At 47.5% G+C, this 19,071-nt stretch overlaps 1 protein-coding gene across 1 annotated transcript; it reads left to right on the forward strand.

Annotated features, from left to right (window-relative positions):
- The first annotated feature begins 3,387 nt into the window (after positions 1 to 3,387).
- On the forward strand, positions 3,388 to 17,965 carry LOC118700603 (fibrinogen-like protein 1). Its single transcript, XM_036405155.1, has 6 exons — positions 3,388 to 3,762; positions 7,232 to 7,454; positions 10,228 to 10,365; positions 11,840 to 12,056; positions 15,242 to 15,437; positions 17,710 to 17,965. The coding sequence occupies exons 1-6, from the start codon at positions 3,388 to 3,390 to the stop codon at positions 17,854 to 17,856; spliced, it is 1,296 nt and encodes a 431-aa protein (XP_036261048.1). The 3' UTR covers positions 17,857 to 17,965.
- Positions 17,966 to 19,071: the final 1,106 nt, after the last annotated feature.

The following is a 19,071-nucleotide window of genomic DNA, read 5'->3' on the forward strand; positions in this document are numbered from 1 at the left end:
GAATGTTGGGAGGAGTCCTGGATCCTTGGGAATGGCTGGAATGGGGTGAGAATGTTGGGAGGGGTTAAATCCATGTCAGGAATCCTTGAGAATGGCTGGAATGGGATTGGGAATGTTGGGAGGGGTTAAATCCGTGTCCAGAATCCTTGGGAATGGCTGGAATGGGATTGGGAATGTTGGGAAGGGTCTGATTCATGGGGGGATTCCTTGGGAATGGCTGGAATGGGATTGGGAATGTTGGGAGGGGTCTGATCCATGAATTCTGAATCCTTGGGATGGCTGGAATGGGATTGGCAATGTTGGGCAGGGTCTGATCCATGGGGGGATTCCTTGGGAATGGCTGGAATGGGATTGGGAATGTTGGGAGGGGTTAAATTCCATGTCCCGAATCTTTGGGAATGGCTGGAATGGGATAAGAAATTTAGAGGGGGTCTGATCCATGAATTCTGAATGCTTGGGAATGGCTGGGATGGGATTGGGAATGTTGAGGGGGGTCCTAAATCCTTGGGAATGGATGGAATAGGGTGGGAATGTTGGGAGGGGTTAAATCCATGTCCTGAATCTTTGGGAATGGCTGGAATGGGATACGAAATTTAGAGGGGATCTGATCCATGAATCCTGAATGCTTGGGAATGGCTGGGATGGGATTGGGAATGTTGGGAAGGGTCTGATCCATGAATCCTGAATCCTTGGCTGGAATGGCCGGGATGGGATTGGGAATTTTGAGGCGGGGGGGGGGGTCTGATCCATGAATCCTGGATACTTGGGAATGGCTGGAATGGGATTGGGAATGTTGGGAGGGGTTATTCCTGAATCCTTGGGAATGGCTGGAATGGGGTGAGAAATTTAGAGGGGTCTGATCCATGAATTCTGAAATCCTTGGGAATGGCTGGAATGGGTTTGGGAATTTTGGGATGGAGGTGTCCAATCCATGTCCTTTTTTCCTGGGAATGGCTGGAACGGGATAGGGAAGTTTAGTGGGATCCAACCCATGCCGTGTTTCCTTGGGAACGCCCGGAAGGATCCAGGAATTTTGGCAGCACCTCTGGATGCTGCTCCCAAAAAATTTTCCATCCCGCATCCCCTTGCTCTGATTCCCATTCCCAGGAAACGCCGGAATTCCGGGATACCCAGGAATTCTCCTTCCAAATTTCCGGAATTCCCAAGAATTCGCTCACCTCATCCCGATTTCCACACCTTCCAAACCGCTCCAGAGGGAGGGAATTGCAGCCCACGGAGCCGGAAGAGAGCGGAGGATCCCGACCAATCCCAGCCTGGAATTTCACGGGATCAGATCCCGACTGGTGCTCCGTGACCCCCAATCCCATAAATCCGCATTTCCAAGGGATTGTGGGAAATAAATCCGGATTTCCCAAAATTGCGGGAAATAAATGCGAATTTCCCGGGATTGTGGGAAATAAATCTGAATTTCCCAAAATTGTGGGAAATAAATTTGAATTTCCTGGGATTTTGGGAAATAAATCCGAATTTCCTGGGATTGTGGGAAATAAATCTGAATTTCCCGGGATTTTGGGGAAATAAATCTTAATTTCACAGGATTGTGGGAAATAAATCCGAATTTCCCCGGGATTGTGGGAAATAAATCTGCATCTCCCAAGATTGTTGGAAATAAATCTTAATTTCCCGGGATTGTGGGAGATAAATCCACATTTCCTGAGATTGTGGGAAATAAATCCGAATTTCCCAGGATCGTGGGAAACAAATCTGCATTTCCCAGGATTGTGGGGAATAAATCTGAATTTTCCAAAATTGTGGGAAATAAATCCGAATTTTCCAGGATTGTGGGAAATAAATCCAAATTTTCAGTGATTGTAGGAAATAAACTCGCATTTCCTACAATTGTGGGAATTAAAATCTGAATTTTCCGGGATCGTGGGAAATAAATCCACATTTCCTGGGATTGACAGAAATAAATCTGAATTTTCCAGGATTGTGGGAAATAAATCTGAATTTTCCAGGATTGTGGGAAATAAATCAGCATTTCCCAGGATTGTGGAAATAAATCTGAATTTTCTGGGGATAAATTTTGGATTGTGGGAAATAAATCCGCATTTCCCGGGATTGTGGGAAATAAATCTGAATTTCCTGCAATTGTGAGAATTAAATCTGAATTTCCCAAAATTGTGGGAAGTAAACCCGCATTTCCCGGGATTGTGGGAAATAAATTTAAATCTCCCAAAATTGTGGGAAATAACCCACATTTCCCGGGATTGTGGAAAATAAATCAGAATTTCCTGGGATTTTGGCATATAAATCTGCATTTTTTGGGATTGTAGGAAATAACTGCGAATTTCCCAGGACTGTAGGAAATAAATCCCCTATTTTTTGGGGGAGATTGTGGGAAATAAATCTGAATTTCCCAGGATTGTGGGAAATAAATCTGAATTTCCAGTGATTGTGGGAAATAAATCTGAATTTCCTGCAATTGTGAGGATTAAATCTGAATTTCTCAAAATTGTGGGAAGTAAACCCGCATTTCCCGGGATTTCGGGATATAAATTTAAATTTCCCAAAACTGTGGGAAATAACCCACATTTCCCGGGATTGTGAAAAATAAATCTACATTTCCCGGGATTGTGGAAAATCAATCAGAATTTCCTGGGATTTTGGCATATAAATCTGTATTTTTTGGGATTGTGGGAAATAACTGCGAATTTCCCAGGATCGTAGGAAATAAATCCCATATTTTTGGGGGAGATTGTGGGAATTAAATCTGAATTTTCCGTGATTGTGGGAAATAAATCTGAATTTCCAGTGATTGTGGGAAATAAATCTGAATTTCCTGCAATTGTGAGAATTAAATCTGAATTTCCCAAAATTGTGGGAAGTAAACCGCATTTCCTGGGATTGTGGGAAATAAATTTAAATCTCCCAAAATTGTGGGAAATAACCCACATTTCCCGGGATTGTGGAAAATAAATCCACATTTCCTGGGATTTTGGCATATAAATCTGCATTTTTTGGGATTGTGGGAAATAACTGCGAATTTCCCAGGACTGTAGGAAATAAATCCCCTATTTTTTGGGGGAGATTGTGGGAAATAAATCTGAATTTCCCAGGATTGTGGGAAATAAATCTGAATTTCCCGTGATTTTAGGAAATAAATTTAAATTTCCCAAAACTGTGGGAAATAACCCACATTTCCCGGGATTGTTGAAAATAAATCCGCATTTCCTGGGATTGTGGGAAATAAATCCGCGTTTCCTGGGATTGTGTTAAATAACTGCGAATTTCCCAGGATTGTAGGAAATAAATCCCCTATTTTTTGGGGGGATCGTGGGGAATTAAATCCGAACTTCTCGGAATCGCGGGAAACGAATCCAAATTTCCCAGGGATCGGCGGGAGCCGGCTTTAAAGCCGCCCCAATGGAATTCCAACCGGGAAAGGCCGCCTTGCTCTCCCTCCTCTTCCTGGCCTCTCTGGTCCGCCAGTCCCCGGGGAAATCCCTTCCCGCCGGCTACCGGGAGCACGAGGATCCGCGCGGATCCCCGGGATTGATCCGGTGCGGCGAGTACAGCAACCAGGTGCTGCCGGACGGGCGGTGCCGCATCGTGGCCACGCTGCCGCAGGGCGACGAGCAGCGCTGCCCGGACCTGTTCCGCTGCACCGACGAGGTCTCCTACTGGCTCCACGAGAACGAGGAGCGCAAGCAGCAGATCCTGGAGCTGCGCGAGCTCATCTCCGAGCTCCAGGAGGAGCTCCGCAACCACCGGCACCGCCTCAAAGCCCTGGAGGTACAGGTGAGGTCCAAGGGGTCGTAGGGGGTTTGTTCGGTGGGGCGGTTCTGGTTTTTGGGAATTTGGGAGGAAAGGAATCTCCTCCACCTTTGATCCCCCTTAGCAGGAGCTGTGGCTCCGTCCCATTCCCAAAGCCCTGGAGATACAGGTAAGGTCCAAGGCCTCAGATCCGTTGGGGTTTGTTCTGTGGGGCCGTTCTGATTTTCTGGAATTTGGCAGGGATTTGGATCAGGAGCATTCCAGGGTTAATTTCCTCAAGATCAGTCCCAGACCTCTGGGTTTCATCCATGGAATCTCCTCCACCTTTGGTCCCTCTTAGCAGGAGCTGTGGCTCCATCCCATTCCCAAAGCCCTGGAGATCCAGGTGAGGTCCAAGGCCTCACACCCGTGGGGGTTTTGTTCTGTGGGGCGGTTCAGGTTTTCTGGAATTTGGCAGGGATTTGGATCAGGAGCATTCCAGGGTTAATTTCCTCAAGATCAGTCCCAGACCTCTGGGTTTCATCCATGGAATCTCCTCCACCTTTGATCCCCCTTAGCAGGAGCTGTGGCTCCGTCCCATTCCCAAAGCCCTGGATGTACAGGTGTGGGTGGCGACCGTGGAAGGCGTTTTATTTCCATGGGCGATTCCGGCTCCTGGAGTTTGGCAGGGTTGGAACTTGGATTCCAGGGCTAATTGCCTCAAAATCAGTCTCAAATCCTTGAGTTTTATCCGTGGAATCTCCTCCACCTTTGGAAGGGCTGTGGCTCCATCCCATTCCCAAAGCCCTGGAGATACAGGTGAGGTCCAGCCCATGGGGGTTTTGTTCGGTGGGGCGGTTCAGGTTTTTTGGAATTTGGCAGGGATTTGGATCAGGAGCATTCCAGGGTTAATTTTCTCAAAATCAATCCCAAACCTCTGGCTTTTATCCATGGAATCTCCTCCACCTTTGATCCCTCTTAGCAGGAGCTGTGGCTCCGTCCCATTCCCAAAGCCCTGGAGAAACAGGTGAGGGTGGCGACCGTGGAGGGCGTTTTATTTCCATGGGCGATTCCGGTTCCTGGAGTTTGGCAGGGTTGGAACTTGGATTCCAGGGCTAATTGCCTCAAAATCAGTCTCAAATCCTTGAGTTTTGTCCGTGGAATCTCCTCCACCTTTGGAAGGGCTGTGGCTCCATCCCATTCCCAAAGCCCTGGAGATACAGGTGAGGTCCAAGGCCGCAGCCCCATGGGGGTTTTGCTCTGTGGGGCCGTTCTGGTTTTCTGGAATTTGGCAGGGATTTGGATCAGGAGCATTCCAGGGTTAATTTTCTCAAAATCAATCCCAGACCTCTGGGTTTTATCCATGGAATCTCCTCCACATTCAGTCCCTCTTATCAGGAGCTGTGGCTCCATCCTGTTCCCAAAGCCCTGGAGATCCAGGTGAGGTCCAAGGCCGCAGCCCCATGGGGTTTGTTCGGTGGGGCGGTTCAGGTTTTTTGGAATTTGGCAGGGATTTGGATCAGGAGCATTCCAGGGTTAATTTCCTCAAGATCAGTCCCAGACCTCTGGGTTTCATCCATGGAATCTCCTCCACATTCGGTCCATCTTAGCAGGAGCTGTGGGTGCAACCCATTCCCAAAGCCCTGGAGATGCAGGTGAGGGTGGCGACCGTGGCGGGCGTTTTATTTCCGTGGGTGATTCCGGCTCCTGGAGTTTGGCAGGGTTGGAACTTGGATTCCAGGGTTAATTGCCTCAAAATCAATCCCGAATCCTTGAGTTTTATCCACAAATCTCCTTAACTTGTGGAAGAGCTGTGGCTCCATCCTATTCCCAAAGCCCTGGAGATCCAGGTGAGGTCCAAGGCCACAGCCCCATGGGGTTTGTTTGGTGGGGCGGTTCAGGTTTTTTGGAATTTGGCAGGGATTTGGATCAGGAGCATTCCAGGGTTAATTTCCTCAAAATCAGTCCCAAACCTCTGGGTTTCATCCATGGAATCTCCTCCACCTTTGGTCCCTCTTAGCAGGAGCTGTGGCTCCGTCCCATTCCCAAAGCCCTGGAGGTACAGGTGAGGTCCACGGCCACCCCTGTGGGGTTTATTTCCGTGGGCGATTCCGGTTCCTGGAGTTTGGCAGGGTTGGAACTTGGATTCCAGGGTTAATTGCCTCAAAAACAGTCTCAAATCCTTGAGTTTTATCCGTGGAATCTCCTCCACCTTTGGAAGGGCTGTGGCTCCATCCCATTCCCAAAGCCGTGGAGATACAGGTGAGGTCCAGCCCATGGGGGTTTTGTTCTGTGGGGCCGTTCTGGTGTTTTGGGATTTGGAATCAGGAGCATTCCAGGATAAATTTCCTCAAGATCAGTCCCAGACCTCTGGGTTTCATCCATGGAATCTCCTCCACCTTTGATCCCTCTTAGCAGGAGATGTGGCTCCATCCCATTCCCAAAGCCCTGGAGATACAGGTGAGGTCCAAGGCCTCAGATCCGTTGGGGTTTTGTTCTGTGGGGCGGTTCGGGTTTTTTGGAATTTGGCAGGGATTTGGATCAGGAGCATTCCAGGGTTAATTTCCTCAAGATCAGTCCCAGACCTCTGGCTTTTATCCATGGAATCTCCTCCACCTTTGGTCCCTCTTAGCAGGAGCTGTGGGTGCAACCCATTCCCAAAGCCCTGGAGATCCAGGTGAGGGTGGTGACCTTGGCGGGCGTTTTATTTCCGTGGGCGATTCCGGTTCCTGCAGTTTGGCAGGGTTGGAACTTGGATTCCAGGGTTAATTGCCTCAAAATCAATCCCGAATCCTTGAGTTTTATCCATGGAATCTCCTTAACTTGTGGAAGGGCTGTGGCTCCATCCCATTCCCAAAGCCCTGGAGATCCAGGTAAAAGTGGCGCCCATGGGGTTCATTCCGTGGGTGGTTCCAGCTCCTGGAATTTGGCAGGGTTGGAACTTGGATTCCAGGGATAATTCCCTCAAGAACAGTTCCAAATCTTTGAGTTTTATCTGTGGAATCTCCTCCATGGAATGGAGGAGATTTTGGAAAGGCAGTGGATCCGTCCCATTCCCAAAGCCCTGGAGATCCAGGCAAAGGTGTCCCTGGGAATATTTTTGGTGGGCGCTTCCATCTCCTCGGATTTTGCAGGGTTGGAACCGGGATCAGGAGCATTCCAGGCATAATTTCCTCAAAAACAATCTCAAACCCTTGAGCTTTGTCCATGGAACACCCTCCACCTCTGATCCTTCCTAGGAAAGGCTGTGGATCCATCCCATTCCAAGACGGTTTTCCCACACCAGGCCTGGATTTCCGCCCGTGCCATGGATCAGGAGCATTCCCACACTCCCAACCTGCTCTTCCCTGCCCTCTCACAGAATCCTGGGAATATCAGTCTGGCTGGGATCCTCCGTGAGAATTCCAACCCCAACCATGAGAATTCCTTGGCATCTTTGACCCACCACCCCACCACCCCGCCATCATTCCCAATCCCATTGTTTTTCCCATATTTTTTCCCCCCGCGCCGGCAGCAGGAGGAGGCGGCGGGGCGGAACCAGAGCCTGCTCCAGAGGCTGCAGGACCTGGAGCAGCATTCCCGGGAATCCAGCACGCTGCAGCACATCCAGGCCACGCTGCTCTACGACATCCAGGCGCAGATCAACAACATCTCGGCGCTGGCCGACTGGGCCTGGAGGAACCCCAGCTGCCTCCACCCCGCCGACATCCGCGCCCAGCAGGAGATGCGGCATCCAGGTGGCAGCGGGAACGGGGCCGGGAACGGGGCCGGGAATGGGATCGGGAATGGGATCGGGAATGGGGCCGGGAATGGGATCGGGAATGGGGCCGGGAACGGGGCCGGGAACGGGGCCGGGAATGGGATCGGGAATGGGATCGGGAATGGGGCTGGGAATGGGATCGGGAATGGGGCCGGGAATGGGGCCGGGAATGGGGCCGGGAATGGCGTGGGGATCCCGCTCCATCCCGGTTCTGTGAAGACTTCCATTGCTCCGTGGGTGTAGGATGCGCTCAGGATCACACCTGGACTTTGCACAAATCCTGGCATCCGAAAAGCCCCCACAAAAATTCCCATAAATCTGCTTTTACCATGAATTTTTTTTTTTTTCCCCGCTTAAAAACGCAACATTTTTTTTTTTAATTTCTCTGGTTTTAGTGATTTTTTTTTCTTCTTCTTTTTTTTTGGCTGGGATTTTGGTTCTTTTCCAGGGAGAGATGCAGCATGCAGGTGGTGGGAATGGGATCGGGAATGGGGCTGGGAATGGCGTGGGGATCCCGCTCCATCCCGGTTCTGTGAAGACTTCCATTGCTTTTCCAGCTCCGTGGGCGTAGGATGTGCTCAGGATCACACGTGGAGTTTGCATAAATCCTGGCATCCAAAAAACCCCCACAAAAATTCCCAGAAATCTGCTTTTACCATGAAAAAAAAAATCTTTTTGTCCCGCTTAAAAATGCAAATTTTTTTTTTTTTAATTTCTCTGGTTTTAGTGATTTTTTTTTCTGGTTCTTTTTTTTTGGCTGGGATTTTGGTTCTTTTCCAGGGAGAGATGCAGCATGCAGGTGGTGGGAATGGGATCGGGAATGGGGTGGGGATCCCGCTCCATCCCGGTTCTGTGAAGACTTCCATTGCTTTTCCAGCTCCGTGGGTGTAGGATGCGCTCAGGATCACACCTGGACTTTGCACAAATCCTGGCATCCAAAAAACCCCCACAAAAATTCCCAGAAATCTGCTTTTACCATGAAAAAAAATCTTTTTGTCCCGCTTAAAAATGCAATTTTTTTTTTTTTAATTTCTCTGGTTTTAGTGATTTTTTTTTTCTTTTTTTTTTGGCTGGGATTTTTGGTTCTTTTCCAGGAAGAGATGTAGCATGCAGGTGGTGGGAATGGGATCGGGAATGGGATTGGGAATGGGGCCGGGATCCCACTCCATCCCAGTTCTGTGAAGACTTCCATTGCTTTTCCAGCTCCGTGGGTGTAGGATGCGCTCAGGATCACACCTGGACTTTGCACAAATCCTGTGAATCCTGGCATCCAAAAAGGCCCACAAAAATTCCCAGAAATCTGCTTTTACCATGAAAAAAATTCTTTTTCTCCCGCTTAAAAACGCAAGATTTTTTTTTAAATTTCTCTAGTTTCAGTTAATTTTTTTTTTCTTTTTTTTTGGCTGGGATTTTTGGTTCTTTTCCAGGGAGAGATGCAGCATGCAGGTGGTGGGAATGGGATCGGGAATGGGGTCGGGAATGGGATCAGGAATGGGATTGGGAATGGTGGTGGGATCCCGCTCCATCCCAGACCCGTGGGGATTTCTGTAACTTTTCCAGCTCCATGGATGTGGGATGTGCTCAGGATCACACCTGGAGTTTGCCCAAATCTAGGGAATGTTTTCCATCCAAAAGCCGACAAAAAATCCCCAGACATTTGAAGTTTTTACCACAAAAAATTAATTTTTTCCACTTAAAACTGAACGATTTTTTGTAAATTCTGTGGTTTTAGTTAATTTTTTTTTCCAGGTTTTTGGGTATTCTCCCCAGAATAATTTCAGATTTTCCCTGGAATAATTTGTGATTCTCCCCAGATTACTTTCAGATTTTCCCCGGAATAATCTGTGATTCTCCCCAGAAATATTTCAGATTTTCCCTGGAATAATTTGCGATTCTCCCCAGAATAATTTTGGATTTTCCCTGGAATAATTTCAGATTCTCCCCAGAACAAATTAAATTTTTCTTGGAATAATTTGGTATTTTCCCAGGAATAATTTTGGATTTTCTCTGGAATAATTTGAGATTCTCCCTGAAATAATTTCAGATTATCCCTGGAATAATTTGGTATTCTGCCTGGAATAATTCCGGGATTTTCCCTGGAATAATTTCGGATTTTGCTTGGAATAATTTATGATTCTCCCTGGAATAATTTCAGATTCTCCCCAGAACAAATTAAATTTTTCTTGGAATAATTTGGTATTTTCCCAGGAATAATTTTGGATTTTCTCTGGAATAATTTGAGATTCTCCCTGAAATAATTTCAGATTATCCCCGGAATAATTTGGTATTCTGCCTGGAATAATTCCGGGATTTTCCCTGGAATAATTTCGGATTTTGCTTGGAATAATTTATGATTCTCCCTGGAATAATTTCAGATTTTCCCTGGAATAATTTGGGATTCTCCATGGAATAATTTTGGATTTTCCCCAGAATAATTTCAGATTTTCCCTGGAATAATTCGTGCTTCTCCCAGGAATAATTTTGAATTTTTCCTGGAATAATTTATGATTCTCACGGGAATAATTTCAGATTTTCCCTGGAATCATTTGGGATTCTCCCTGAAATAATCCCCTTTAAGCTCTGGAAAACTCTGGAAAAATCCCCAGTGACCATTGAAACCCGGACCCTCATTGCCAAAATTTCACCCCTGAACCCCCAAATCCCGGAATTTTTTTTTTTTCCCCAGCTTTTTCCCAACGTTTACGGGAAAATCCGTAACCGCGTCTCCCTTTTCCCGCTCCCGTTCCCAGAAATCAAGCACGGCCGGAACTGTCCCATCGACTGTGCGTCCGTCTACTCCAACGGGCTCCGGAGATCCGGGATTTACAGCATCCTGCCCTCCGTGCGCGGAATTCCCATCGAGGTCCTCTGCGAGATGGACACCGAAGGTCCGGAATTCCCGAGGGATTTCTTTCTTGTTGTTGCTGTTGTTGTTGTTGGATCCCGGTGATTCCAGGGCTGGTTGGGAGCTGGGAGGGTTCCCAAGGCTGCCGGAGATCCGGGGAGGGTTTGGGAATTGCTCCGGTGGGAATTTTGGGGCGTCCCGGGATGTTGGAGGGATGATCCCGGTGGGTCTCATCCGGATATTCTGGGATTTGAGTTCAAGGCAGGCGCGGGGAATCCTAAATCCTGGAATGGTTTGGGTGGGAAAGGACCCTTAAATCTCGTCCCGTTCCAATCCCGGCACCTCCCGCTATCCCCCTGGGTGATCCAATTTTCCTTGGATGTTCCCAGGGATCCAGGGATTCTCTGGGAATTACAGCCCAGCCAGGAATTCCTTCCCAAATCCCCAAATCCCGACCCTCTGGCCATGGTGGGAGCCATTCCCTGTCCTGCCATTCCAGGTCCTTTTCCCAAATCCCTCTCCAGCTCTCCTGGATTGGATCCATCCCCATCCCAACTCCTCTCCAGGAGGAGATCCAGGAGCTTCCCTGGGAAATGGGGACTCCAGGAAGGGTCTCCCTTCCCTTTTCCATCCCCGGATTCCATAAAAATCCCTCGGGATGGATCCTGAGTGTCCTTGGTCCCAGAATCCCGGAATGGTTTGGGATGGGATCCATGGACCTTCAATCCCATCATCCCAGGGTGCTCCAACCATTCCTTGGACACTGCCAGGGATTCTCTGGGAATTCCAGCCCAGTCGGGAATTCCTTCCCAAAATCCCAAAATCCCGAAATCCCAGCCCTCTGGCCATGGTGGGAGCCATTCCCTGTCCTGCCATTCCAGGCCCTTTTCCCAAATCCCTCTCCAGGAAGGAATTTCGGGATCCGGGGATTTCACTGGAAATTCGGGACTCCAGGAAGGGTCTCCCTTCTCTTTCCCATCCCCAAATTCCATAAAAATCCCTCGGGATGGATCCTGAGTGTCCTTGATCCCAGAATCCCATTGATGGTATCCATGGACCTTCAATCCCACAATCCCGGGGTGCTCCAACCATTCCTTGCACACTGCCAGGGATCCAGGGATTCTCTGGGAATTCCAGCCCTGCCCCTCCCCACCCTCCCAGCCAGGAATTCTTTCCCAAGATCCCAAAATCTCAAAATTCCCGACCCTCTGGCCATGGTGGCAGCCATTCCCTGTCCTGCCATTCCAGACCCTTTCCCCAAATCCCTCTCCAGATGGAGATTTGGGATTTCTCTGGGAATTCCAGCTCAGCCGGAAATCCCTTCCCAAAATCCCACCCCAATATCCCCATTCCCAGCGGGAAGCCATTCCCTGGCTCCTGCCCCTCCACCCATTCATCCCAAATCCCAGAATCCCAGCTCTCCTGGACAACTCCAGGGCTTCGAACTCCGCTTTTGCCCGACGGATCTGCCTGGAACCCTCCGGGTTTCCCCCTGGATTCTCCCGTTTTCCCGTCAGGGGGCGGCTGGACCGTCATCCAGAGGCGCCAGGACGGATCCGTGGATTTCAACCGGACCTGGAACGAGTACAAGGAAGGGTTCGGGGACCTCAACGGGGAATTCTGGCTGGGCAACGACAACATCCACAGGATGACCAGCCAGGGGGATTATTCCCTACGGATCGACCTGGAGGACTGGAATAACAAACACAAACACGCCTTCTACCAGGTCTTCAGGTAAAACCCGGGATGATTCCCGGGATTCCGAACCCCCGGGCAACGGGAATTCCGTCCGGGGAGGTTTCCGGGCTGAGCGCAGCCTCTCCTTCCCTTCCCGCCTGGATTTCACCCCAAATTTGGGATGGAAGTTGGACGTGAGCCAGGGAATGTGCGGCGTCACCCGGCCGCGCCCAAATTCCAAATCCATGGAGGAAGGAGGTGTGGGATCCCATGGATAATCCCTGGCATTCTCCCCGGTTTTTCTGGCCCCAGCTATTGAGCTCTGAGTCCAAAATCCAAGGATTTTGAGGGATTTGTCCAACATTCCTCAAAGGGGACTCAAAATTTTTCCCAGTCTGGAATTTTTCATCTCCACTCAATGATTTCCTGGAATAGTTTGGAATTTCCGGCCCTTCCCCTTTTCCTGTGTTTTATTTTTCCAACTGCATCCGACACATCCCGGATCATTCCAGAGGGACCAGGAGTGTCTGGATTGTCCCATTCCCTGTTTCTCCTGCAAATGCTCGGGGCTCCTGAAATCCTGGAATGTTTTGGGTGGGAAGGGACATTTCCAAGCTCATCACATCCCATGGGAAGGGACACCTCCCATTATCCCAGGCTAATCCAAGCTTTCCTGGGACACTGCCAGGGATTCTCTGGGAATTGCAGCCCAGCCAGGAATCCCTTCCCAAGATCCCACCATCCCAAGCTCCCCTTTCCCACTGGAAGCCATTCCCTGGCTCCTGCCCCTCCAGCCCTTGCCCCAATCCCAGCTCTCCCGGAGCCCCTTTGGGATGGGGGAAGCGGCTCCAAGGATTCCCTGGATCCTATTTTTTTCCCTTGGAGCCACATCCCAAAGTATTTTTCTGCTGGGACAGAATTCCATCCCGGAGCCATCCCAGCAGCTCCAGAGGATCCCGGAATGGTTTGGGTGGGAAGGGCCCTCCAATCCCATCCCATCCCATTCCATGCCCTGCCGTATCCCTGGCGCAGCCTGGGATTCTGGGAGCTGTCAGGGTTGGAATGGGATGGGCTTTAAGGTCCTTTCCCACCCAAACCATTCCGTAATTCCGTGATTCCACTAATTAATAATCCCTGGGATGCTCCTTAAGCGGGGAGCTCTGGATAATTAATCGGATTTTCCCAAGGCTCCCACATTCCTTTGTCGTGGCTTCCCAGTCTTGCTTCACTCCCTCATCTTTGGGCTGAAAATTCAGAATTTTCACCCTGAAATTCCCAAATTCCCGACCACACCCATCCCACAGAAAAGAAATAAAAACCCCCTCATCCTTGGTTTTTTGAGGAGATCAATCCCAGCAGGGACGCAGCCAGGGCAACCCCGCCTCAGGAACGGAAAATTAAAATTCCGACACAATTCCGACAGTCCCAAGGAAAAATTCCTTTGTTTCCCCCCACCCCCCGCCACTGGCAGCATCGAGGACGAGGAAAATTCAGAATTCAGAATATTCAGGATATTCAGAAAATTCAGAATATTCAGAAAATTCAGAAAATTCAGAATTTTCGTCCCGAAATTCCCACACCCATCCCACAGAAAGGAAATAAATCCCCTCATCCTTGATTTTTCGAGGAGATCAATCCCAGCAGGGACAGAGCCAGTGCAACCCCGCCTCAGGAACGGAAAATTAAAATTCCGACACAATTCCAACAATCCCAAGGAAAAATTCCTTTGTTTTTCCCCCCGGCAGTATCGAGGATGAGGAAAATTCAGAATATTCAGAATATTCAGAAAATTCAGAATTTTCATCCCAAAACTCCCAAATCCCCTCCACAGAAGGCAATAAAGTACCCCAGGCTGGAAAATGAAAATTCCCACAGAATTCCGACAATCCCAAGGAAAAATTCCTTTGTTTTTCTCCCCCCACCGTCAGCACTGAGGACGAGGAAAATTCAGAATTCAGAATATTCAGAATATTCAGAAAATTCAGAATTTTCATCCCGAAATTCCCAAATCCCTGACCACAGAAGGCAATAAAGTAGCCCAGGCTCGAAAATGAAAATTCCGACACAATTCTGACAATCCCAAGGAAAAAAATTCCGTTCTTTTTCCCTCCCCAATCCTTGGCAGCATCGAGGACGAGGAAAATTCAGAATATTCAGGATATTCAGAAAATTCAGAAAATTCAGAAAATTCAGAATTTTCATCCCGAAATTCCCAAATCCCCTCCCACAGAAGGCAATAAAGTACCCCAGACTGGAAAATGAAAATTCCGACAGAATTCCGACAATCCCAAGGAAAAAAATTCCTTTGTTTTTTCCCCCCCCCCCCAATCCTTGGCAGCATCGAGGATGAGGAAAATTCAGAATTCAGAAAATACAGAAAATTCAGAAAATTCAGAATTTTCATCCCAAAATTCCCAAATCCCTGACCACAGAAAGGCAATAAAATGCCCCGGGCTGGAAAATGAAAATTCCGACAGAATTCCGACAATCCCAAGGAAAAAAATTCCTTTGTTTTTTTTTCCTCCCCCCACTTTGGCAGCATCGAGGACGAGGAAAATTCAGAATTCAGAATATTCAGAAAATTCAGAAAATTCACAAAATTCACAAAATTCAGAAAATTCAGAATTTTCATCCCGAAATTCCCAAATCCCTGACCACAGAAAGGCAATAAAATGCCCCAGGCTGGAAAATGAAAATTCCGACAGAATTCCGACAATCCCAAGGAAAAAAATTCCGTTCTTTTTCCCCCCCCCCCCACTGGCAGCATTGAGGACGAGGAAAATTCAGAATTCAGAATATTCAGGATATTCAGGATATTCAGAATATTCAGAAAATTCAGAATTTTCATCCCAAAATTCCCAAATCCCTGACCACAGAAGGCAATAAAATGCCCCAGGCTGGGAAATGAAAATTCCGACAGAATTCCGACAATCCCAAGGAAAAAAATTCCTTTGTTTCCCCCCCCCCCCCCCCCCCACTTTGGCAGCATCGAGGATGAGGAAAATTCAGAATTCAGAATATTCAGGATATTCAGAATATTCAGAAAATTCACAAAATTCACAAAATTCAGAAAATTCATAAAATTCAGAAAATTCAGAATTTTCATCCCGAAACTCCCAAATCCCCGACCACAGAAGGCAATAAAATGCCCCAGGCTGGAAAATGAAAAAAATGAAAAATTCCGACAGAATTCCGACAAAAAAATTCCGTTCTTTTTCCCCCCCCCCGCCAATCCTCGGCAGCATCGAGGACGAGGAGAACTTCTACCGGCTGCACGTGGACGGGTTCAGCGGCACCGTGGAGGATTCCTTCGCTTGGTACCACGACAAGAGGAGCTTCAGCACCCCGGATTCCGGGAACGTCTGCGCCGAGATCTCCCACGGGGGCTGGTGGTACCACCAGTGCTTCTTCTCCAACCTCAACGGCGTCTACTACAAGGTGAAGGGAGGGGATGTTGGGAGGGAATTTTGGGGAATTTTTCTTTTTCCCGGTTGGAGATTTTTTTTTTGCCACGCCCCCCCCCCCCCCAAAAAAAAAGGGATGGATGTCAAGGAAAAGCGGGATGGAGAGGGTGGGAGGGTGTTGCTCCTGGAATCGTGGAATTGTTGTGGTTGGAAAAGTTCTCCGAGGCTGAATCCAACCATTCCCAGCAATTCCAATCCTGACACTGATCCGTGTCCTCCCAAATCCATCCAGGAATGGGAAATCTGCCCAAAATCTGCCCAAAATCCAACCAAAATCCAACCAAACCTCCCCTGGCACAGCTGGACCCCATCCCTCATTTTCTGGGAGATCATTCCGGAATTGTTGAGGTTGGAGAAGTTCTCCGGGGCTGAATCCAAGCATTCCCAGCAATTCCAATCCTGACACTGATCCGTGTCCTCCCAAATCCATCCAGGAATGGGAAATCTGCCCAAAATCTGCCCAAAATCCAACCAAAATCCAACCAAACCTCCCCTGGCACAACTGGACCCCATCCCTCATTTTCTGGGAGATCATTCCGGAATTGTTGATGTTGGAGAAGTTCTCCGAGGCTGAATCCAAGCATTCCCAGCATTTCCGATGCTGACACTGATCCTTGTCCTCCCGAATCCATCCAGGAATGGGAAATCTGCCCAAAATCTGCCCAAAATCCAACCAAAATCCAACCAAAATCCAACCAACCCTCCCCTGGCACAGCTGGACCCCATCCCTCATTTTCTGGGAGATCATTCCGGAATTGTTGAGGTTGGAGAAGTTCTCCGAGGCTGAATCCAACCATTCCCAGGATTTCCGACGCTACCACTGATCCTTGTCCTCCCGAATCCATCCAGGAATGGGAAATCTGCCCAAAATCCAACCAAAATCCAACCAAAATCCAACCAAACCTCCCCTGGCACAGCTGGACCCCATCCCTCATTTTCTGGGAGATCATTCCGGGATTGTTGAGGTTGGAAAAGTTCTCCGGGGCTGAATCCAAGCATTCCCAGCATTTCCGATGCTGACACTGATCCTTGTCCTCCCAAATCCATCCAGAAATGGGAAATCTGCCCAAAATCCAACCAAAATCTGCCCAAAATCCAACCAAACCTCCCCTGGCACAGCTGGACCCCATCCCTCATTTTCTGGGAGATCATTCCAGAATTGTTGAGGTTGGAGAAGTTCTCCGGGGCTGAATCCAACCATTCCCAGCAATTCCAATCCTGCTCCTGTGTTTCCAAGAGGTTGTTTTATCCATGATCCCATCCCAAAACGCTTCCAAGTGTTTTCCATTTATAGTGGGTTTGGTTCGTTACTTAAATTAATGTTAATTAATTTAATTTTGTTAATTTAATGTTGTAATTTTCTTTAGTTATGTTAATTAAATTAATTTACTTTAATTTGTCATTATTTTTTCAATTTTGAGATTTATTAAATAATGTGTTGATGAGTGGGTTTGGTGCTATTATTATTATTATTATTATTATTATTATTATTATTATTATTATTATTATTATTTTAATAATATTATTATGTATCATAATAAAATTAATTAATATAATAATATTGATAAATATTATTAATAATACCATTAGTACAATAATATACTAGTAATATTATAATGATAATATTATATTAATATTATATAGTGTTATAATAATATTATAATTATTTTATATGATAATGTTACTATAATATTATTATAATACATAACAGTATTATTTTTTATTTTATAATTATTATATATTTATAGATTTATATAATTTATATATATAAAATTATATAGATTTATATAATTTATATAAATCTATAAATCTATAAAATCTATAAAATATATAAAATACAGAAAATCTATAAAATATATGCAAATGTTTAGAAATATAGAAACAATAAATATTATTGTTAATAATAATTATTATAATTACTATAAATTATATATTATCATATATTATAATTATAATGTATTTAATTTTCGTCGTGACACAGGATTAGGAGAGAGGTAAAGTCGATTTAAACCTTTAAAAGGCTACAAAACAGCATTTTATCAAAAGCAACTAAAAGTTCTAAAAACGGACTAAGAATCAAACCAAATTATTTTATTCTTTACTGATTATGTTGTTTTTATGGTTTTGTTAATATGTCTGTATTTTGGGTTTTTTTTTTTTGCCGTATTTTGGGTTTTTTTGTTGAATTTTGGGGTTGTTTTAGTTTTTTTTTTTACCCGATCTCCTTTCCCTGCTCTCCCCCGCAGGGCGGCCGCTATTCCATCAAGAACCGGAAGATGCTGGGCCCGGACGGGATCGTGTGGTATTCCTGGAAGGACACGGACTACTATTCCCTGCGGAAGGTGGTGATGATGATCCGGCCCCGCGCCTTCCGGCCCCACCTCTCCCCGTGACGCCTGCCCGGGACCTTCCCCGGCTCCGCGTCCCACGGGACGGCGGGAAGGGAGGGCCGGGAATGGCGCCGGGAAGCGGATTCAGGATGGGCCAAGCTGGTGCTGTTGGGTTTTGTGGGAATGGGCCCAGCCGGGATCCAACCGGGAATTGATCCCAGGGATCCAACGTGGGAGATCTCCTGGGAAGGTGGAGGTGGTTCCTGGGAAGGGAATGGATGCAACAGAGATCCAGCACGGAAGCGATCCAAGACCTCCAATGTGGGAGATCTCCTGGGAATGTGGAGGTTGTTCCTGGGAAGGGAATGGATCCAGCCAGAATCCAACAGGGAATTGATCCGAGTGCTCCAACGTGGGAGATCTCCTGGGAATTTGGAGGTGGTTCCTGGGAAGGGAATGTAGATCCAACCAGGACCCAAATCCCCTGGGAATGTGGAGGTGATTCCTGGGAAGGGCATTCCCAAGACTAAATCCAGCTTGGAAGGGAATGCATCCAATCAGGATCCAAATCTGGGAATGTGGAGGTGATTCCTGGGGAAGGAATGGATCCAACCAGAATCCAACTGGGAATTGATCCCAGGGATCCAACATGGGAGATCTCCTGGGAAGGTGGAGGTGATTCCTGGGAAGGGAATGTGGATCCAACCAGGACCCAAATCCCCTGGGAATGTGGAGGTGATTCCTGGGAAGGGCATTCCCCAGACTAAATCCAGCTTGGAAGAGAATGCATCCAATCAGGATTCAAATCTGGGAACGTGGAGGTCATTCCTGGGGAAGGAATGGATCCAGCCAGAATCCAACCGGGAATTGATCCGAGTGCTCCAACGTGGGAGATCTCCTGGGAATGTGGAGGTGGTTCCTGGGAAGGGAATGGATCCAACAGGGATCCAGCATGGAAGCGATCCGAGACCTCCAATGTGGGAGATCTCCTGGGAATGTGGAGGTGATTCTGGATCCAGTTGGGATCCAACGGGGAATTGATCCAACGTGGGACGTGTCCTGGGAATGTGGATCCAACCAGGACCCAAATCCCCTGGGAATGTGGAGGTGATTCCTGGGAAGGGCATTCCCAAGACTAAATCCAGCTTGGAAAGGAATGCATCCCATCAGGATCCAAATTTGGGAATGTGGAGGTGATTCCTGGGAAAGGAGTGGATCCAACCAGAATCCAACTGGGAATTGATCCGAGTGCTCCAACATGGGAGATCTCCTGGGAAT

The sequence above is a fragment of the Molothrus ater genome, chromosome 32 (assembly GCF_012460135.2).
Source record: "Molothrus ater isolate BHLD 08-10-18 breed brown headed cowbird chromosome 32, BPBGC_Mater_1.1, whole genome shotgun sequence".
Taxonomy (NCBI): Eukaryota; Metazoa; Chordata; class Aves; order Passeriformes; family Icteridae; genus Molothrus; species Molothrus ater.